This window comes from Myotis daubentonii, chromosome 16 (assembly GCF_963259705.1).
Source record: "Myotis daubentonii chromosome 16, mMyoDau2.1, whole genome shotgun sequence".
NCBI classification, from domain to species: domain Eukaryota; kingdom Metazoa; phylum Chordata; class Mammalia; order Chiroptera; family Vespertilionidae; genus Myotis; species Myotis daubentonii.
In genome coordinates, this window is record NC_081855.1 from 42,195,724 (window position 1) to 42,218,483 (window position 22,760).

Here is a 22,760-nt window from a genome sequence, read left to right on the forward strand (position 1 = left end):
TATCTGAATGAAAATGTAAGACGTTAAGAGATAGAATATTAATGAAGTTGGTTCATTTTTGTTTAAGTCCATTTTGCCATATCAGAATGAAAATGTAAGATGTTAAGAGAGATAGAATATTAATGAAGTTGGTTCGTTTTTGTTTAACAAGATATTTATGGATTTTCTTTTCATTGTTCCTTTCATGAGAGAATATCAGACATGGAGATTATTATTTACCAAGGGCTCAAAAACTGAGACCATCTGGGTGACCTTGACTGAGCAAGAAGGCAGCCTGTATTTCTCCTTAAAGTTAAACATCTGTTCTGTTACTAAGATCTACAAAAATAGGGTTTTCTTTACAGCTGTCTATGTTCACTAGTCTTTTAAAAAAGTAACACTAACCCATCTCTAAACATGTTTCTACGGAATTTCCACATACCTGCACTTGAACTCAGTTCTCCCAGAATACAAAGTACTCTATTTTAGTTAAAGAAAAATCCAACAGTGCACCATGGGCAGTTATCAGACTGCAGCAAATCTTTTATTACAAATAATTCTCTACATAATGTCTCCAAGAGTATCAAACACCATTTCATATCTCTAACACAGAGCAGAGCAGGCATTCAGTACTAGAACCAAGTGAGAAGTGTTACATTTCAAGCTTCTGATCACATCACACGGTGACCAAAGCTTATATGTCATTTTCTCACATTATCCAACTGTGTGTCTCATACATCTCATCGTCTCAGTGGAGACAAAAGTTTCTATTTAATATTGTTAAGTGCAGGAAGTTGAGAGAGATAAATTAGTGAAAACACATCGATCTCAATTCAACTCAGTAACAAACAAAAACAGAAGCAAATTTAAATTAGTTGTTTAAGGTGAAAGAAGGAAAGGAAGGCATGGGGTTAAGAGTCAAAACTATAACAAGGCTGGTAGCTATACATGGCATGTGTAGCTCTGGGAACTATTTGCCATTGTGATATTTTACAATAAAGTGGCTTTTGTAGATTTTTTCTTTTTTTTTCTTTTTGGTATTGTAAACATGTGTTTAATAATACCCAAAGTTAATTTAAAACTTTTCAAAGAAAACAAAATTTAAAGCCTTTAAGGCAAACATCCCGCTAAGGAAAACAGAAAGTCATTTATTATAAAACTGTGAGGACACCCAAGCAAGACCCCACTTAAGATTCGTCAGCATGAACTTGAGAGCTTTTGTCCACTGTTCCTCAGAGTTAAACTGGGTTTTGATGGAATAGGAGCCGCCGCTGCCTCCTGTGTCTTCAATCTTGCCTTTTTCCACATCCATCCTGCAGATGGACACAGCAGAGCTCATTAGAAACTGAGATCTGATTTAAGTCAGTTCAGGCAAATGGGCAGGGACTTAATCATGGGACCATTCACGTCATTTTATCTATTAAAGAACTTGGCAAGAAACGGTAGTGTATTTTGGATTTACTTGAAAGCCAAAAGTCAAGAAGGCTGTCACAAGAGCCTCATTGTCATTTGGAGTACAGGGACAGGACACACACCCAAACAGATGACAAGCCTGGAGCAGAGGGAAAGTGAGGGTTACAGTACTCCTCACTGTTTTCCTAGGCATCCCTGAGCTCATGGGAGGGAAGGGAGCAGAAGAAAAGAAACGCTTTGTTTTGGGGTGAGAGAAGCAGCTCAGCTTTACTCTCTTGAACTAAGGTCTCTATCTATCACCGGGCCCCTACACAATTTGACCAAAGGAAGCATTCCTGCACATTTCCAGGGCCTTAAGGAAAAACCTTCCTGAAATTGGAGACTGGGCAGAAGCTCCATAGCAAGAAAATCCCCCAAACTACCTAAGACAGCCTTCTTTTTCTCCAGGAGTCAGGTGGTCACATTCTGTTCTACTTGCAGTATTAGATTAGATCAGTCTTTGCCCATCAGTGTCATGTGATTTTGTACCATTTCTGCTTTCCCTCCATTCATACTACGTTTTGCCTCCATTCTTACTGTCCCTTCAATTCTGCTCCATTTGGTCCCACTCTAGATTCACTCAGCAATGGGGGATACTGACCTGTAAGGAAGACAAAATCGTGTCTCGCCTTTCTCAACCTCTTCTTTGAACTGCTGCACACAGTCCAGGAAAGCCACCATGGCATGATCAAACTTGTTGTCCCAGAAAAACCGCAACCCCCCAGAACAGTATAATGGCAGCTCCTGCCCAAGAAGAGAGAACTGGCTATGGGTGTGGCACCAGGACGGGCTATCAGAGATTGTTCTCAATCATACCAATCTCTCAAATCATGTTCTTTCTGTATTCCACTGAAAACAGTAACCCTGGGAAAATAACTATGCACCTAGAACGTTTTTATTATCAATGGAAATGTATTAAACATCTACCTCACAGTGATTCCTTCCCCACCCTAGAGCACACATTCTCCTCTGATCTGCCTATATCCCTTCTCAACAGACTGTAAAAAACACTCATTTTCTCTCTAGGCCTCAAAGAACTAATCCTGAACTGGACAAGACATTGGCTCTTCATGAGATATTTGTCTAGGGAGGAAATGGAATAATGTCATTATCAAGAATAAACTTTTTTTTAGGAGATATAAAAATTCTGTATTCCAGTGAAAATGGAGTTCCCAGAGTACCTTAGATTTGTCTGTCAGAGACTCCAGGTAAGAATGGTTTCCATAGGGAACAAGTCGATACCTAAAAAGGAGATGGATACAGAGATGGATATAAGGCTCCTCCAAAAGTGATTATTGGGATGTTAGAATCCAATGATTCTGAGACGTCATCCTACCTCTTTTATCATTTCCACCCTCTCTCTCACCTCCCTTTAGGCTCCATGTTTAAGATTTTGCTTACTGAACAAAGTACATATATAATCGTCTGGGGGTGGGGGGAGGCTTTGTGAGTGAATGTCTGTTTTGGTTTAGATTTAAAAACAAAAACTGAAAATAGCTTGCGGAACGCTAAAGTTCTGGAGATAATGGTGGGCTGGGGACCACTGCAGCTCGAGGACTGCTTGATCAATAGAAAGAGCCCTATGGTGAGCGGAAAACCAGAAACAGAAAGAAAACTCCCAGGCTATTGGGAGTAAGGGTTCCTGCCATAGTGGACAGCAGTACCAGTATGGAGTACAAATTATATCAAAGACATACCATACCCCAAGAAAGGGCTACATATCTTACCTCTGAAATTTCAGACCCATCTTATTGGCCAGGGCATGGAGCAGCAAAACTGTCTGGCCCCAAGCAGCATTAATCTCATTCCATTCCACAGGAACACTGGGCAAGCGACCCAGTCTGAAGTTATTAATTGTGCCAAATTGTCCACTATGCCTACAGAAGGCAAAAGGACAGGGAAAAATACAGGGAGAACTTAAAACTTAGCAACTTCTAAGACTTCCTGCTCTTACCTAAAACATAAATCTCCCTCCTTACTAGCATCTTCAGATTCATATATCCAAGTTCTTCTTGGTACTTTAAATACATGTCTACAATGTGAGTCATCTTTCCACCTGCTGCTCAGATACCAAAGCAGAAATTGGGGCATTATCCTTGAATGCTCTCTCAGCTCTCTCCCTTCAAGAAAGCATCAAACACTGTTGATTTTACTTCCTAAATCTCTTTAGTCTGTCCACTTCTCTCCAAACTCAATGCCATTACTCTCTTTTTCTATTTAGATTCCTACTAACAAGTTTCCTTACCAAAAATAGTACACTCTTCTCTCAAGTCATTTCTCACATTGCAGGTAAAGTTATCACAAATGCTAATGTAATTATGTCACTTCCCTGCCTAAAATGCTTCAATGGCTCCCACTGCCTTTTATTTTATTTTATTTTTTATTGATTTCAGAGAAGAAGGGAGACGGAAAGACAGAAACATCAATGATGAGAGAGAATCGTTGATCGGCTGCCTCCTGCACGCCCCACACTAGGGGGTCAAGCCCGCAACCCAGGCATGTGCCCTGACCAGGAACTGAACCGTGACCTCCTGGTTCATAGGTTAATGCTCAACCACTGAGCTACACCAGCTGGGCTACCACTGCCTTTTGGATAAAGTCCAAATCCCTTCATGATACCTACAAGGTACTTTAGGAACTGGTAACTCTCCAGTTTCATATCCTGTCATTCTCCCCTTTACACTCTAGTCACAATAAGCTCCTTTCAGTTCTCTGAATTCATCACTCCCACTTTCCTCTTTCTTTGCACATGATGTTCTCTCTGACAGGAACAACCCCCTCTGCAGACTTCTATTCACATCTCAGCTTAAACATCAACCTCCTCTGAGGGAAAACTTTCCATTTGGCCTGCTCACATTGGGTGAAGTGCCCTTATGTGTTCCCACAGCACCCTAGATTAACCATTATCAATCTGTATTACAAGTGCCTATTACTTATTCATCTCTTCCACTAGATTATAAACAACTAGAAGGTAGAATGCATATTGTTTGCTGTTGCCATCCTAGTGCTTAGAATAGTGCCTACCACACAGATGTTCATAGATACTAGTTAAATGGATAAAACATCAAGTAAATTAATACATGACTGACCCTACAGGTAAGAAATCAGCTCCAGGCAGAGGACCAGAATTTCATGTGGCTAGAGGACTCAGATCTGTCCCTTTCCTTGGAAGAATGGATGGCACCAAGCTCTAGAATTCCAATCCCCTGATTTTACCTAGCCCATCCTAAGGATGGAAAAAAACTAGATGGGATGAAAATGATACACAGTCCTATTTCGCAGGAGGTGGGCACCCTTGCTTAGTGGTCAACAGCTAAGGTCCAGATATGTAGTGCTTTCCAGGCACTCCTCACCCTCCAGCCCTCATTACCAAATGTGGAAGGTTGCATTAAAGACGTTGGTTTTCTTCAGCTTGTCCAGCTGCATCTGGGCATAACGCATCTGGTTTTCTACACTCTTCAGCTCATCATCCAGTTCCAGCTGTTGTCGTTTAAATTCACTGTATTCCCTCTGATACCTGTGAGCAGCCAAAGTGGCCATTGAAGACTGTTAGTTTGGGGGCTAAAATTTCTCTGTTATCACCCTCCTTAAGGACTTCTTCTTAGTGATTATGGTTATATCTAGTTACAGCATCACTGAGATTTGTCACAGATCTGTCACACTCAAAGAACATACTTGCCCCGGTTGTTTTGCCTGGGAGGGACAGGAATGTCTCAAATTCCAGCTGCCCATTTGCAAAAAGGGGAGGAAGAAAGGACTCTTCCAAACCAGGCCAAACACCTCTCGATGTCTGACCTTTTCCAGAATCAAGGTGAAATGTGTCAAGAGTGGCTTCTTCATGGCTTGGCCATAACTGAACTCCTATAACTTCACCTCTGCATTCTTATTGTCCTTTAAAGAGTAAACACCATTTCCAATGAAACTTGTTACACTGCTCTGTGAAAAATTAACTTTTTGTTCTGTCCTTTACTTCCCCTATTTCAGTTAATGTGGACACTATGTCTCCTCCAATAGACAGAGGGTTCTCTCAGGTCGAGAGCACCAAGGAAATTTTTGCGCTGAGAAGGAATGAATGTGGGCCAATATGCTCATCTCTCCAGAGCAGGATGCTGGGTGCAGAGGCTGACTTACCCAATGAGCCCCGTTCCCTACAGCACAGAGCTGTGACTACAGCCCTGGCTCTCCACTCTCTATTTAATCAACATACTTTTTTTACTTAGTCATGCTGACCCTTCATACGTAACTCTCCAAACAAATCTGAAGAAACAGGGCCTGGAAACAATATGCAGGATCCAGAGCAGACATGCTGCAGAGTGACAGCTGAATGCAGCTTACAAACTAATCAGACACATTCAGCTGGAAGCCATTTCCCCTCCTGGAGCTTTCAGGGCAGGAAATTAGAAGAGCAGGGTGATCACTTACTGAGCCTCCTCCTGATCCAGTCTCTCAGCTTCAGCCTGGACCTTTTCGAGATTTTCTGCCACGAGTTTACGGTTCTTTTCCACATCTTCCAGCTCCTGAATCAGCCTCTCCTCCTCTAATGCCAGCTCCTTTAGCTCCATCTGTAGCTGTTCACTGTCATCCTCAGTCATTTGCTCTAAGATCTCCAAACAGCGCCTGCCAAGGACAGAGAGTATGCTTGCAGAAGGAACCTGTTATTCTGTTTACCTGAGTAGAGCATAGCTCTTGGGTAAGAACCAGGCAGTTTCAGAGCAGTGACGGCTCTAAGACCCAGATGTCAGTGTCCAGGCCCTGGCTCTGGAGGCACTCACTTGTAGTTCTGACACTCATTTTCAGTGACGTTGAGCTGAGTGTCCAGCTGGTCTAACAGAGTATCTGTGCATTCCTCACACAGTGGGTGATCCACATCTGTCTGGCCTGACATGATGTCAAAAAGGTCCCCAGTTACCTGGAAGTATGGGAGAGTCAGGGTAGGGCCTGCCCCATGCTACCTGCCCAGACAACCCCTCTACCAGCCATGCCCACTGCTTGATGCTGGAATGAGGCCGACTTGCCTTCAGTCTTCGGCTGAGGTTCTCCATGGTTCCGCCATCAGATGCCTCCCCAATCAGAGTGAAGCTGTTGGCACTTTCCGTAGACATCATCCTGCAGACAGCCCCCCGCCCATGGGCCACATGAGGGAGCAGAGAGGCCTCCTCCACCTACTGCGGTGCCAGTGGCAGAGACTCTCAAACACCAGCTGAGGGGCCTCAAGGTGCATACCCACTCCTAGCCCGACTGACCTCCCAAGGGTACCTCTCTCCCAAGGGAAGGCCATGCTGGTCTTCCACAGGGGCACTCAGCACGAAGGTTGGCCTGGACAGACTAAGGAGGGAGAAGGGGCATCAAAAACTGATGTGTGTGTCTACAATAGAAAAGGAAGGAGAATCCGGAAAGACCATTTTTTTAATATTACACCCCTCGACAGCCACCTTCACATGTATCAATAACTAAGAACCTGAACACATAACATTAGCTATTCTTAAACTTTTCAAGAGCCCATCTCGTTTATTAGTCAATCACTCCCTGGACTTTTCTCACTTCTTTATCATGAGAGTTATTGTCTCTTTCCACGTGTAAATGGCTACAGGAAAAACTCAATTAGTATTGGAAGGTGATGGGCCAGTATAAAGGAATGCATCTTTTTTGGAGGAGCCAAAAGGCTGGGTGATGATACATTTCTATCACCTGGCTCCAGGTCTCAATTGTGGGTTCCATTAAAATTCTACTAGTCTTTGGCAAGGAGCAGGGGGCTGAGGAGTAGTAGGCACCTGGCTGGGGGGATGAATCTGCGAGAGACACCATCCTGACGAGTTTCAATAAATGGCTCCTGGGAACGAAATAAGAGGGCATTAGAATTTTGGCAGCTTAGAACTATTTGGCTTTACCCTTGACTGACAACCACAAGACGATAAACCAGAGACTTAACTGGATATTACCTAGACTTTCCTTAAATACTAAGAAAGGACGCCAGGTGCAGACACACCCCAAGTCCCATTTGATTTTTTTATGGGGAACAGCATTCCCTATGTTATATTCAATTGTAATTAAATATGCATTTTCTCAACAGTTACTAGTCAGGGGTAAGGGCGAGATGCCCTAAATATCATGGCACAAGGAAAAAGCCAGATCAGACTACAATGAAGTTTGGCATGGCAAAGAAAAAAGTAGGTCATTTATATGTTTTAAATACATTGATATAATTTATATGTGATCAAAAACTTATATCTGTCTTTGGCAATGAAAATGATCACTGAAGTTATCACAGTCTAAAAATGACATGTTCTCAAAAAAAAAAAAAAAAAAAAGACATGTTCTTTAACAATGACAATACCCCCTGGCTAGGGTAATCATATAATTTGTTGCTGAAACCAAGATACTTTTGAGAATGGAGAGGAATGGATATTAATAATCAGTTAGGACAACGGATGTAAACCAGGAATGCCCTGAGATGACCTAGATATATAGGTCATCCCATCTCTCACCTATAATGGCTTATAATTCTGCATCAAATAAAGAACCTCTCTCCACGTTTTTAAACGGATGACTCTTTCAGTAACCCTGTAACCTCAGGTACCTCCAATGATCCACAGTGGCTTAATCATGTAGAATGCCTCGTTAACCAGAGATCCCGAAAGTTTGTGGGCTCTAGAAGCACCGAGTACCCTGCAGAAACCCGGATTGCATTCCAGTGTTTCCTACCTCTCCTGAGTTACCCTCTTCCTCCTGGGTCTCTCCTGATTTCACCTGGGCTGTGGCAAGTAATGGAGCTAAGGGCAAGGAAAACATTGAGTCAGAAAGAATCTTATCAAAGGAGTGGGTATAAAAGTATAGAAAAAGGCCCTGGCTGGCACCTCAGTGGTTAGAACATCAGCACCCACATCAAGGGCACAAACCTGGATTGCAGGTTTGATCCCTGGTCCCAGGAGGCAACCAATCGATGTGTCTCTCTCACATCAATGTTTCTCTCTCTCCCTCCCTGCCTTCCATTCTCTCTGGAAATTAATGGGAAAAAAATATCCTTGGGTGAGGATTAACAGCAATAACAAAAAAGTATAGAAAAAGAATTGGAATTATACTCATAACCACCCCCACCTATACCTTTTTCTTAAAGTACCATTTACACAAGGAAGAATCTTTTCTTTACACTCATTAAATGAGATTAAAGAGTTATTAAATTTTTTCCAAAAGAACCTAAATATATAAAAGGCTAATATGCTAAGTGTCCTTCCCTCCATCCAGGTAATGATGTTAAGTAGCAACACCCGGCTTCCTCTCCCTAGTGACGACTAGCCTCCTTGCAGTTTCTTCATAGCCAGGTGCAAACATTTCACACTTTAACCAAATGTCTGTGAAGCGTTTTCCCATGCCTCATCTCATTTGATCCTCACAGAAGTCCTGGAGTAGGTAAATAGGAGACTCGGTGGAATCCTATTTTCTTTTCATTAGCCAGAAAACAGAGATTTAGAAAGCTTAGAAACTTGACCTGACTTAAAAGAAGTAAGAAATGCTGGACCTTGAAAATGACTTCAGATTTTCTTACTGCACAGAATATAGTCAAACATTGCTCCAGTTAAATATTTTACCCTTTGTTCTCCCTTTGTGATCTACAATAATAATCTGCTTTGGTTGATATTTACTGCTGTGTTGCTGACAATTACCTGAAAGAGAAGTTGGGGTGCTTCACTGGGCTGGAAAAAGTTTAGCTACATCAGAAAGCAGGTCTAATTAAGCAAGTTTATTCTATATCTATAAAAGGCTAAGTTGACTCGTGATACATATAAAGCTCTCGCTGGTGCCAATCGCATGCATGTGTTTCGATCTGTCATTGTCGATGACAAAATTTGGTTGACACTTCTATTATAGAGAAAGGGTGAATAGCGATATTAAAATATTTCTTCTAATTAATTTTCTTCCAATGTGCATGAATCTGTGCACCGAGCCACTAGTGATATTATGGTTATGTTTTTAAAGATGCCTTATCTTTCAAAAATAGTTACAAAATATTAACTGTATTTATGTTTGGGATTTACTTCAAAATAATTTGGACCCTGGCTGGTGCTCAGTGGTTAGAGCATCGGCCCACAGACTGAAGGGTCAGTCAAGGGCATGCACTTTGGTTGCAGGTTCGATCCCCTGCCTCAGTGTGCAGGAGGCAACCAATTGATGTGTCTCTCTCACATTGATGTTTCTCTCTCTGTCCCCTCTTTTTCCTTCCCTTCCACTCTGAAAATCAATGGGAAAATATCCTCCCCTAAAAAAAAAATCCTATATAATAAAACTCTAATATGCAAATCAACTGAACATAATAACCAGTCATTATGATGCGCACTGACAACCAGGGGGCAGACACTCACGTGGGAGCTGCCCCCTGATGGTCAGTGAGCTCCCACAGGGGGGAGCACAGCTCAGCCAGAAGTCAGGCTCACAGCTGGTGAGCACAGTGGCAGTGGCGGGAGCCTCTCCCACCTCCGCGGCAGCGCTAAGAACCGAGCTTAAGCCGGCAGTAGGACATCCCCTGAGGGGTCCCGGACTGTGAGAAGACACAGGTTGGGCTGAGAGGACCCCCCCCCCCACCACAAGTGCACGAATGTTGTGCACCGGGCCTCTAGTATGTATCAATAATAATAATAATAATAATAATAAAAGTGTAATATGCCAATTAGACCGGACATCCTCCTTCCGGACGAAGCTGGGGCTGGGGGTGGGGCTGCGAGGGAAACCCGGGTTCTGGGTGCCAGGAAAGCCGGTGCTGGCAGCTGGGGGAAGGAAGGCTTACTCTTGCATGAATTTCGTGCACCGGGTCTCTAATGTATACATATATATGTGTACACACACACACACATCCTCCAGTGAGGATTAAAAAAAAAGAATGTTAAAAATAATTTGGGCCCTTGCTGATTTGGCTCAGTGGAGAGAGCGTCAGCCTGTAGACTGAAGGATCCTGGGTTCAACTCTGGTCAGGGGTACATGCTCAGGTTTCAGGCTCAGTCCCCAATGGGGGGCGTGCAGGAGGTGGCCAGTCAATGATTCTCTCTCATCATTGATGTTTCTATCTCTCTCTCCCTCTCCGTTCCTCTCTGGAATCAATAAACATATATATATATATATATATTTTTTTTAATAAACATATATTTTTAAAATAATTATAAAATTTAAAAAATAAAAATCATTTGGGGTGGGAGAATAGATGGGGCTAAATGAAACATTATTAAATATGCATTAATAATTGTTGAAGGTAGGTGTTTTTAACAAAGTGAAAAAACTAAGTAAGTGGGGATGGGAGGTGAGTGAAGATACAGAGAACACAAGAATGAGAGAATGTAGCTAGTTGTTGAAACTACGTGATGGATACAAGGGAGTTCATTATGCTATTCTCCTGGCTATATATTTAAAATTTTTCCATAATAAAAAGTTTAAAATATATTAAAGAGTTAATTCTCCTGAGAGAGAGAAATCAGGTAGTAACATTAGCTAACACTTACTGAGTATTATTTGCCCAGCATATTCCTAAGTATTTATGTTCTTTGTCATATTTGATTCTTAAAACTACCTTGAGATTGTTTTATGTTTTACTGATAAAGAAACCAGGACCTAGAGAGGTGGTGTAACTTGCAAAAAGTCACTCAGCTAGTAAATGACAGCCAGGATTTAAATCCAAGCAGGCTGCCTCCAGATCCTTGAGCTTATTTTTTTTAATGCGTTTTTTTTTTTTTAACTGACATTTAGAGAGACAGTAAGGGAGACAGATAGAAACACTGACGAGAGAGGGACATCATCTGACGGGAATCGAACCCCAAGACCTCTCGACACTCAACCGCTGAGCCACAGGGGCCAGGCTCCTTGAGTTTATTTTAACTGCTTATTCAGTTTTCTCTTTTAAAAACTATATCTCACTTCCTGGGTCTGTGAGAATTGTTCCTCCACTTACTAGCTGTTGACCACTGGGTAAGTCACTTAAGTTTTCTGAGCCTCAACTCATTTGTAAAATGATCCCTACGGGCTGTTGCAGGGAGTAAACTAAGCAGTGCATGCAATGCACTTGGTACATGGTAAGTCCTCAAAACCTGCCCTTTATTATTACATATACGTACATATTCCTTTACTCTGAAAGAGCAGGAGTAAGAAAACTACGGACCTTTCCTTGCTATACAAAGCTCTCCGAGACGCACTGAGTCAGGAGTCCTTTACGTTCCGGATAAGAAAACAGGGAGCCAGAGAGATTACGTGACTTTCCTAGGTTTACACGGGAGTCTGTGGCGGACTACACGGACAGACACCTTAAGACCTACATCTCCAAAGCTGCCCACTTTCAACGATTTTGACCACCCTCTTTGCAAGGGTCTCGCTGACCTGTGAGCTCCTGGATGGTGACACGGTCCAGGATCTTGAAGCTCGTGTCCAGTTTTAGGGGCTGGCTGCAGCGCTGGCACACGAAGCTCACCTGCATGGTGCTGCTGGACGTCTTAGATCCCTCCATCCCTGCGGCGATGGAGAGGAGGCGATAGTAGGGAGAATCGGCGCCCCAGAATCCCGGGTCTGGGGCTACTGAAGGGGGAAAATCCCGCCCCCGCCGCTCTCTCTAGGGGACGGTACGATAGCAAGTGGACCTGCTTCCGGGGCAGCCCCGGCAAAAACAGTTTACAGCCCAGTCAGGGACGGGCTCCCAGGCTCCCTTCTCCGGTCGGTTCAGCCCTCGTTCTTCACCTCGGAGTCCGGAGCCCGCCACCCTGGTCCGGTCTACCGCGGGGGCACTACGGCCTCCGGGCTGCCCTGGAGGGAGGCCTCCAGAACTGCCATCGTCCTGTCTTCAGCTACTTCCCGGTGGGCCAGGGGAGGACTTCCGCCCTGACCGGATGTGACGCCACGACGGCGGCAGCTGCAGGAGGAGCCAGTAGGTCGGTCCAGATCCACCCGCTTTCGGGCCGGGCTGCGGCCCCTAGAGGCTGAGCTGGGAAACGCGGCCGGCGGCGGGTGAGCGTAGGTTGCCTGGGGAAGTGGAAGGACCGAGCAGGGAGAGATGGAGGAGTCTCTGCCATTCTCTAATTCAGTGACTTTTCTTTAGATTTGTCACTTCTGAGCGGAGCCACTTTAGTTCTTTCTGCAGTATCAGTTTTAAAAATTTCTCCTTGGGAGAGCTGGGCTTTCTTTCAAACGCCCCCGAGTGAGTGGTAGACACACTTGGAGGGGAGGTAAACTTTGTGTTTTATATTATAATGTAATGGGGTGACCCGCGGAGACGACCACCAGGGACTCAGATCAAAATTTGGGAACCTTTATTAAGCTGGCCAGCGACTACAGTTACAGCACCCTGCCGAAGCAAAGGCTGAATTGCAGCCCCGACCAGATGCAGAAGCAAGCTTTTATTCACAAAAACCACAAAACGGTTGGCTAAACACACACAAAGTTCATCACTCTATTTCTCAACACAAGATACAGACTCAGCCGAACCGGTTTGGCTCAGTGGATAGAGCGTCGGCCTGCAGACTGAAGGGTCCCAGGTTCGATTCAGGTCAAGGGCATATATACCTTGGTTGCGGGCACATCCCCAGTAGGGGGTGTGCAGGAGGCAGCTGATCGATCTCTCTCATCGATGTTTCTAACTCTCTGTCCCTCTCCTTTCTTCTCTATTAAAAAATCAATAAAATATTTTTTTTAAAGAAAGATACAGACTCATACCTTTGAAAGATCACAGGTTACAGGCTCATACCTTTGAAAGGTCACAGGTTACAGGCTCATACCTTTGAAAGGTCACAGGTTACAGGCTCATACCTTTGAAAGATCACAGGTTACAGGCTCATACCTTTGAAAGATCACAGGTTACAGGCTCATACCTTTGAAAGATCACAGGTTACAGGCTCATACCTTTGAAAGGTCACAGGCTCGCCCTAACCGGTTTGGCTCAGTGGATAGAGCGTTGGCCTGAAGACTGAAAGCTCCCAGGTTTGATTCTAGTCAAGGGAATGTACCTTGATTGCAGGCACATCCCCAGTAGGGGGTGTGTAGAAGGCAGCTGATTGATGTTTCTCTCTCATAGATGTTTCTAACTCTCTATCCCTCTCCCTTCCTCTCTGTAAAAAATCAATAAAATATATTTTTTTTAAAAAAGAAAGGTCACAGGCTCATACCTTTGAAAGGTTAGGTTCCCGGAGCCCATCACCCCTGGCTAAACCGTGACCTGCTTGTAAAAAATGTTAAGAGGGAGCTGTGATCTTTGCAACAGAGCCAGAGACTGCGATGACCTAATTTAACTGTAACCTTCTATTGTTCCTAAGCCCTGGGGCGTTTATTACATTCCCTACTGGTCTTTTACGGAAATCAAATCATTGATTCTGCTTCCTGCCAGCCTTCTTTAGGGATTTGTTGGTAGTGCGTGCCCCAGGCCTCACTGTCCTGGTAAACCAGAGTAGTGAGTCAGTGGTCTTCCATGGGGCTAAGGTTTCACAGCCCCAAGAGGCACAGTAAAAGTCATCTTCACCCCCACACTCCGGGGGCCCTTCTCAGGGGCAGACATAGTGCTGGGTTCACCACAGGTAAGGCTTCCACACCCATATGTCTGTGTCGGGGCCCTGAGGTGGTAGCCTTCCCAATGATTTTAGGCTGAGTCTGCCTAGCAAACAGTTCTAAATCACCAGGACTTCAGCTCCGTTTCTCCTCCGCTTTGCTCCTGGGAGTTTAGTTGTTTTTTTAATGTATTAGAATTCTTTATTCTTAGAAACCGCAATCCTTTAATGACTACCAAAAGTGAACAGTCAGCATTTTTATATTAATATTTATGCTGCTCTCCCTCCTAGATTTTTCCTCTTTACTCTTAGAGGATCTTAAGTCCTCCTCCTTTACTACTCTTGATTTCTCCGACCAATCCCCTGTCCAGTTGTTTGTCTCCCTTTAAACAGTGAGAGTTTCGGAGAAAACCGCAGACTACTACTGTAGTAGTCTTCCCTCCCGGAGGCTGGGATCCTACCTGTGGAGAAAAATGATTCTTAGTAGGCCTGGAAAAGATAGCAGATGAGGATAAGGGAGTATAGGAAGATTTTTTTGCAGACTGAAAGCCTGGAGGGCCTCCTGAAAGAAAAGATCTTTAATCCAGTTACAGATGCTGTCAGAATCAGGATGAGGGAGGAAGGGAAAGACCAGGTTATGTCTCTATGAGAATCCTAATAAAATGGCAAGTCAAACAAAACATACAACCAGGGTTAACGGGGTCCATAGACAGTAAAATAACAAGTTCTTTGTTCTTTGAAATTTGCCACTTTGTTAATTTGCTAAGCAAATAGTTAACTTGAAAAGACTTCTCTCTTGCTTTTCTTACAAGCAATCTCAGAACCAAGCAATCTTGGAACCTAGCCAGCCTTTGTTTTAGCCTTTAAATCTACCCCAGAACTTCAAAATTTCAATTTAATAAAGCAAATTTACAACCCAGCCAGGTAAGAGCAACTGGTAGACAGAAATTTTTATTAGCTAAGTGGGCTGATTCCCTTGGTAATAGTGAGCAAAACACTTTGAGAAAAAGAAATCTCGCAGCTGCTAGAGACTTTTGCAGACCATTACGGGTCCAGCCCAAACGTTTAGCCAGACGAATCAACAGAAATGCAGAATAAATCAAAGTAGCTCTCACTTCACAGAGACCAGTTAATGAGCAGCCAAGACAGACAAATACCCATACTCACACTCTCTCAGTAGACTAGCCCAGGCTGGAGCTGAGCAGATAAATGAAACAATGTCCAACTCCCCAGATAGGCATGGGGGCACTCCTGGCACCCATGTCCCAGAACAGAATTCTTGACCAACGTCTTGGTGAGAACCTACCGGAGGAGTTAAGACTGTGTCCAGTCCCCCTTCTCGGTAGCAAATTAGCTAGTCACACACAAACAAACAGCTATTCACTCATAAATCCTCAATAGAATCCCTTTTTAAATTTTTCAACATGCAATTGAGAACAGTGAGTTTACTTTGTCCTGACCCCATGATGATCGGTGGCGAGAGACAGACAAGGGAGGGGGTGACCTGTTTTCACAGATCCTCACGCAGATGCCTGCCTGGACGCGTCCCTTGGGAGTTTAGATTCGTCTTAGCTAAGGTGCACCCATATAAACCCCGGGCCTGGTCACCTCCACGTTGGGGTGAGTCACCATTATGCCATATGACGAATCGTGGAACCGCAGGTTGGGGCCCACTCGGACTCCGTAACCAAAGTCGTGGAGCCACACAAAGGAGAGGAGAGGGCAGGCCCTCTCCCTGCACACTCACACACTTTCACCAGACATTCGCTCAGAGTTTAAACAATCTATCCAATTCCTAACTAATTCCCAATTCCTTACTAATTGCCTAAGGGAGCTCTATGGCTTCCCGAGAGGTGATCAAGCTCCCCTCCCACTCACTTGGAGTGGGCTTGACTGATAGGGGGTCGACAAAGACGACTGACCCTAACCCATTTTGACAAAGACAAAAAAGAACAAAGACAAAACAAACCAGACAAATGCAACAACCTAAGGTTGCCCAGACCAGGACCCCCAGACGCAGTCGAATCCGGGTGGTCGGACTCCGAGGTTCCGCTGCGTCCAGCCCTCTTTTGAGTCCTAAAGGAAACGTTCTACAGACAGATACCAGATTCTTACCTCCCCACTGGAGGTCCAGGTGGCTCACTGTTTTCGGATTGCAGTTTTGGGAGGAAAACACTCCGCCTCCCTGGGACCCGGGACGGAGACTGGAGTGTCCTCACCTGGGGCGTCTGGGGTGTCCACAGACAACTTGGCCGGAGTGGATCTCACTGGAGCCTCCAAATGTAATGGGGTGACCCGCGGAGATGACCACCAGGAACTCAGATCAAAATTTGGGAACCTTTATTAAGCTGGCCAGCGACTACCGTTACAGCACCCTGCCGAAGCAGAGGCTGAATTGCAACCCCGACCAGATGCAGAAGCAAGCTTTTATTCACAAAAACCACAAAAACGGTTGGCTAAATACACACAAAGTTCGTCACTCTATTTCTCAACACAAGATACATACCTTTGAAAGGTCACAGGTTACAGGCTCATACCTTTCTTTGAAAGGTCACAGGCTCATACCTTTGAAAGGTTAGGTTCCTGGAGCCCATCACCCGTGACTAAACTGTGACCTGCTTGTAAAAATGTTAAGAGGGAGCTGTGGTCTTTGCAACAGAGCCAGAGACTGCGATGACCTAATTTAACTGTAACCTTCTATTGTTCCTAAGCCCTGGGGCGTTTATTATAATAAAATTTCAATGATTAATTAGAGAAAGTCGAGCACTTCAGATATTGAAACATATAAAGATGTTATAAAATATAAAACTAAAACATTTTTATCTTGATGCAGGAATAGAGAGATCAATGAAACAGAACAGAGTTCAAAAATAGGCCAAGTATACAGGGGGATTTAGTATGTGATAAAGCTAGTCTTTCAAATCAGTGAGGAAATGATCTACTTAATACGGGATGAGTGGGGCCTAAGAGCCTTGTAGATAGTAGTGAGCTGAATCTTCTACTTCACTACTTACACCAAAAGAGGTTTGTAGTTATCCACAAATTTAAGCATAAAAAATATGATGATTAAAAGTACCAGATGAAAGCATGTGTGAAAATTTTTAATAATCCTGGAGTGGAGAAGGACATGAAAATCAGAAGCCAAAAAAGGGGAATATTGAATTTTATTCCTTAGAAATGAAAACTTTTGGAACTGGAAAAAAAATTACAAAAGAAAAATGTGGAAAAAAGTTTCAGCTCATAAAATAGAAGGCAAATTTCCTTTAAATGCATAATTCTATACAATCAATAAATTTACCAATAGGCCAGTATGAAATGGGCAAAGCATATGAAAAAGCAGATCACAAAAACAAATGGTTGATAAAGAAATAAAAAGACTTTACTTAGGGCATCCATAGACCTCAAAGGACCTTTTCTTTAGATCATACTCCTCAGATAGTCTTCATCCCACCCTTTTTTTCTTAAAGGATATTTTTAAAGCTTAAATTTGTATATTGCCAAAACCGGTTTGGCTCAGTGGATAGAGTGTTGGCCTGTGGACTGAAAGGTCCCGGGGTCGATTCCAGTCAAGGGCATGTACCTGGGTTGCGGGCACATCCCCAGTGGGAGATGTGCGGGAGGCAGCTGATCGATGTTTCTCTCTCATCAATGTTTCTAGCTCTCTATCTCTCTCCTTTCCTCTCTGTAAAAAATCAATAAAATATATTTTAAAAATTTGTATATTAATTTAGGACTTTATTTAGAAGTATAGGCTGTCTTTGGTGGCAGCAGTATATTCTGAAATGTTTCATAGATATTTATATTTTTGAGTAAAGATGGTGTTGCTGAACGACAAAAAAAAGAAAGAAAAAGATGTTTCATTTCACTTGTAGTTAAGTCAATTGAAATTACACTTCAGGGAGGCATTCCTCATTTATGAGATTGGTAAAGGCTGAACCAGTTGATAATATCCACTGTTGATGAGCATTTGGGGAACTCTAGAATACTGTTGGCTGGAAGTATAAATTAGTATCATAGGGGATTGCTTAAAAAATTATGGTATAATTCATTAGCAGAATACTATGCAACTATTAAAAAGAATGAAATAAACTTGTGTTTTATTTGATTCAGTTGACTACTTTGTGAGTCGTCTGAAGAAGTGCAAGGGTGGAAGCAGGAAAACCAGTTACTAGGTTTTCGCATGAATTGAGGCAAGAGATGATTGTCAATTGAAATAAGAAGTTATAGGCAGTGTACGTGATATGATTCCATTTGTACATAACATACACCATAACATACTATATATGGTGCATGATATGACATTATGTTATATTTGATATGCTCAAGCACTGTCTTTCACTGGAGATTGGACAGAGACTTTACTTCAGTCTGTATTGTTAGATTTTTTTTTTTGTATTTATTTTTTACAATATGCCATCGCTTCTCGGCCTTTTAGCTAAGATCAAGTGTAGTATCTGTTCTTATCAGTTTTTTTTTTACAATATGCCTATGGTTAATTTACAGAAAATTAAACTTTTACAGAAATACAATATTAACAATACAGGAAGTTAGGGGAATAATGTCATGAAATTACCCATCATCTCACCACACTACTACTTTTGTTTTCCATTAAAATGTTTTTCCTATGTATTTTAACACGGTTGTATTTGTATTTATAATTTATATGCAATTTTTGTATCCTGCTTTTAAAATTTAACAGTACATACTGAACAATTTTCCATGTTGCTTACAGTTTAGGTAATTGTCATCGCTGCATCACAGCACATCAAGTGCACTAACAATGTATTTCTTTGTTGCTGGAAACTCCCATTGCTTCCAGTTTTGGTAATTACAGTAATGTTGCAATGAAGAGCTGACTGCTTTCTTATAATAAAGCCTCACTATTGGAATTACTGATGAAAAGAGTATGGCTTTCTCATGTCTCTTGATTAACATTAGCAACTGTTTTCCAGAGCAGTTGCACATAATCATATTCTGCCTCCAGTAATGTATGAGAGAGCCTCTTTCATGATGCCTTGGCCAGTATTAGGTATCATATATTTGAGGAATGAGGGGGCGGGAGGAAGGCATGTCCCTCTTATTTTCATTGGCATATTTGGTATAGATTGGGTTGGTGTTCTCCTTTTGTGAATTTTCTGTTTGCATCCTTTGCCCATTTATCTGTTAGGTAATATTTTGCTTAATAATTTTCATTGATTTGTATAACTGGTCTATTAAGGTATTTCCCAGATGTGTGAGTTTTAAATTCTTATGAGGTCAAATCTGCCTTTTTTTTTTCTTGGTGACATATTTCTTTTCTTAAAATATATTTTTATTGATTTCAGAGAGGAAGGGAGAGGGAGAGAGAGATAGAAACATCCATGATGAGAATCATTGATCAGCTGCCTCCTGCACACCCCTAACTGGACATCGAGCCTTCAACCCAGGCATGTGAATCTTGACCAGAATCAAACCTAGGACCCTTCAGTCCACAGGCCAAGGCTCTATCCACTAAGCCTAACTGGCCAGGGCATTGGTGACTTATATTTCTTAGAAAGTCGTTCTCACTTCTAGAAATGACTTTCTTATTTTGAATGTAGGTGATCCTCCTATAATTAGATGTAACATAGGAACTAGATTTATTTCCTCCTGGTATTGCTAATTAGATCATCTTTACAACCCTTCTTTCTCTTGGATCTTTCAGCATGAAGACTCCCTCTAGGGGAGGCCTGCTGTGGTGGGTTCATAGCCCTACATTTCTTCCTGCTTGGCTGCCACTAATACCATCTCAGAAAGGCATAGAGATGTAATGGGTTTCTAGGGGAAGAGTGCATAGAGATTACAACTGAGGTTGAAAGTGTAGACTGAGTTCAAACCTATCTTTATCATTCACCAACACTGACCTTGAGCAAGTTATTCAATTACTCTGTGCCTTGGATGTGAGGGCGATCTGGCTGCGACATCTGTCACCCCATTGATCGCCAGGGTTGATTCGGCTGATCTGGCTGGCTAGGCGGGTGTCCCCCTCCTCCCTCACCGATCCATGTGCGTCCCTCCCGAAGCTGCGCGCTTGGTCGAAGAGGAGGACCTCCCCCGCCCCCCCCAGGAGAGGACTGGTCTTCGGTCAAGAGTATACGAGTAGCTGCGCTCCCCTGCTAGAACCTCCAAACAAGCTCTCAATTACTCTGTGCCTTGTTTTCTTGTTTCTGAACAGAGCATAATAGTGTATGTCACATAGGGTAGTGTGATGATTAAATGATCTAATATGAGGTACAAAGAGCAAGGCCTGGCACATAGTAAGCTCTCTGTGTGCCCTGCTGCTTGCAGAATATATGACAGTCAGTATGTATAGTGCTCACGGGATTGTGAATACTCAACATACCCCAAGTCATCAATTCAACAAGTATTTATTGAGGACCTACTATGTACCAATCACTCTTCTAGGTCTGGGAGGATACATTGGTGAACTGTTCTCATAGCTTATATTCTAGAGGAGAGAATTTGAGAAATATAAACAAATGAATGATTTCAGATAATGATAGATATAGGTTGAATTTTGTACCCCCAAAAGATGTTGAAGTCCTAATCCCAGCACCTGTGATGTGACCTTATTTGGAAATAGTGTCTTTGAAGATGATCAAGTTAATGAAGCCCTTAGGGTGGGCTCTAACCCAATATGACTGATGTTCTTATAAAAAGGGGTAATTTGGCCCTGGCCGGTATGGCTCAATTGGTTGAGTGACGTTCCATGCACCAAGAGGTCACTGGTTTGATTCTTGGTCAGGGCATAAACAAGAATCAACCAATGAATGCATTAATAAGTGGAACAAAAAATGGATATTCTCTCTCTCTCTAAAAATCAATTTTTAAAAATTTTTAAAGGGGCAATTTAGACACAAAGATAGTCATAAACAGAGGGATGACAGTTGGTTGGGGTGTCGTCCAGTGAACAGAGAGGATGCTGGTTTGATTCCCTGACAGGGCACATACCTAGGTTGTGGGTTCAATCCTCAGTGGGTGTGCATATAGGAGGCAACCGACCCATGTTTCTCTCACAAATGGATGTTCCCTCCCTCCTCTTCCCGTCTCTGTAAAATCAGTAAACAATAACTCGGGTGAGGATTAAAAAAAAAGAAAACAGAAGAAAAAGGGGGAAACAGATGTTAATGAGCAAGAAGGGTAGTATGGGCTATGTTATATGTAGTCTTGAATAATGGAAAAGGACTTTTTTTGAGTCTGAAAGCAGGGATGATAATTACATAGCTTAAAGAATAACCTTTTCATGCTAAACATTAACAGGTAGCTTATTTGACAATAGCTACTATGCATGTAGTGTCTGCCTTGTGACCAGGTACTGTGCTAGTTCTTTGAAATATATATGATTTTCAGTACTCACAACCCTACAGAATTATATATATTTGTTAATAGTGATTAAAATAAAACTTGACAGATGAGGGAATTGAGACTCAGTATTTAAGTAATTTTATCAAGACAGCACAGTTAGTAAAGAGCTGAGGTGGGATTTAAAACCAGGTCTCTCCCTGATTCCAAAGGCCATACATAGTCAGGTGCACTTCATTTAACTGCGTATTCCCATTTTCCTTGCACTTAGCATAGAGGCCTGACTAAGATAAATGTTTAGCAGTAGCAGTGACCCCAAAATATAAATCAGATGACCTGCCTTTGCACTTAATAAAACTTGTTTCCTAACAATCCTCCCCACCCCACTCCCAGCTCGCTAGTCTTTCAAGGTCTTCAATAAAACCCATGCTATTCTCTTTATGAGTCATTTGTTTCCTAGCATTTATTAAATTCTGTCATTTTTCAGTTTACTTTCTGGTGTCTTTCCACAGTATTAATCCCCATGAGATCAGAGAATTTGAGTTTTGTTTACCTTTGATATCCCAGAGCTGTGCTGTTCAATACAGGAGCCACTAGTCACATGTGGCTATTCAGTACTGCAAATGTGGCTCCTCTGAATTGAGATGTGCAGTGAGTGTAAAACTCATACTGGATTTTGAAGACTTGGTATGAGAAAAGAACGTATATGATCTCATTAATATTTTTTAAGATTGACTACGTGTTTAAATATTTGGCGAAACTAGGTTAAATATATAATTAAAATTAACTTCACCCGTTTTACTTTTTAATGTGGCTACTAGAAGATTTTAACTTACATTAAGTGACTCATATTATATTTCTAGGCTCTGAGGCAGTGTTGTCCCAGAGCCTAGCCCAGTGTCCTGACTCATTTTATTTAGCGAAATAACCACTGTTAACAGACAAACTGAAAAAAGAAAAAGAAGAGGGTGAGTGGAGGCATGACATTTGCCTCCCATTAGGAAAATGGATACAGCGTTGTCCTAGAAGTCAGGGGACCTGGGTTCTGTTCCAGGATTCACTGTGGAGCCGACCCCACTCTGGGGGACACTCTGCCCATCAGGCAGCGGATCTCCAATGTCTGAAAGAGTATGAGTAAATGACGGAGAACGGTGGGAACCTGGGACAACACACCTTGTCCTCTCTCTGGCTCGAGCACAGCACTAGAGCTTCTGCGGCCAACGGGAGGAGGCAGCCGGAATCGTAGACCAGATCCCTGAACTCACAGCCGGGGCCGCCAGCTTCCTCGGTCTGACGTCACCGGGGCGCGACGCCGCCGTCGGTCCGGTCCTCCAAACTGCAGAGCTCCTTAGGTTCCTTCGGCGAAGGCTAGTGCCGAGCCAGCAGAGTCACACAGCTCCCGAGTCTCTCCGGGAGTCCGTTCTCAGTAAGCCAGCCTCCGCCACCCTCCCTCGAACGCTCCTCTTACCCAGCACTGGCACCCGGGAGCTACGAGCCTGGAAGGAG

General features: G+C 42.9%; 1 protein-coding gene, 1 long non-coding RNA gene and 1 pseudogene across 8 annotated transcripts; 1 reads left to right on the plus strand and 2 right to left on the minus strand.

The window, feature by feature from the left end:
- Nucleotides 1–967: 967 nt before the first annotated feature.
- BECN1 (beclin 1) lies at nt 968–12,299 on the minus strand. Of its 7 annotated transcripts, none has more exons than XM_059670248.1 (13): nt 12,139–12,299; nt 11,785–11,913; nt 8,134–8,201; nt 7,203–7,261; nt 6,688–6,756; nt 6,453–6,537; nt 6,204–6,346; nt 5,854–6,048; nt 4,802–4,948; nt 3,159–3,308; nt 2,613–2,673; nt 2,033–2,175; nt 968–1,292 (listed from the first exon to the last, which is right to left on the minus strand). In XM_059670248.1, the coding sequence occupies exons 2-13, from the start codon at nt 11,909–11,911 to the stop codon at nt 1,124–1,126; spliced, it is 1,416 nt and encodes a 471-aa protein (XP_059526231.1). In that variant the 5' UTR covers nt 11,912–11,913; nt 12,139–12,299; the 3' UTR covers nt 968–1,123. The 7 variants fall into 7 exon arrangements, with proteins under 7 accessions (XP_059526231.1, XP_059526232.1, XP_059526233.1 ...); XM_059670249.1 differs by lacking the exon at nt 12,139–12,299 and adding an exon at nt 12,042–12,065; XM_059670250.1 differs by lacking the exon at nt 6,688–6,756.
- Nucleotides 12,300–18,349: 6,050 nt separating this feature from the next.
- Nucleotides 18,350–18,463, plus strand: LOC132219495 (U2 spliceosomal RNA; annotated as a pseudogene).
- A 1,876-nt stretch (nt 18,464–20,339) lies between these two features.
- Nucleotides 20,340–22,693, minus strand: LOC132218682 (uncharacterized). Its single transcript, XR_009449239.1, has 2 exons — nt 22,428–22,693; nt 20,340–21,937 (listed from the first exon to the last, which is right to left on the minus strand). It is a non-coding gene; the product is annotated as an uncharacterized LOC132218682 (long non-coding RNA).
- Nucleotides 22,694–22,760: the final 67 nt, after the last annotated feature.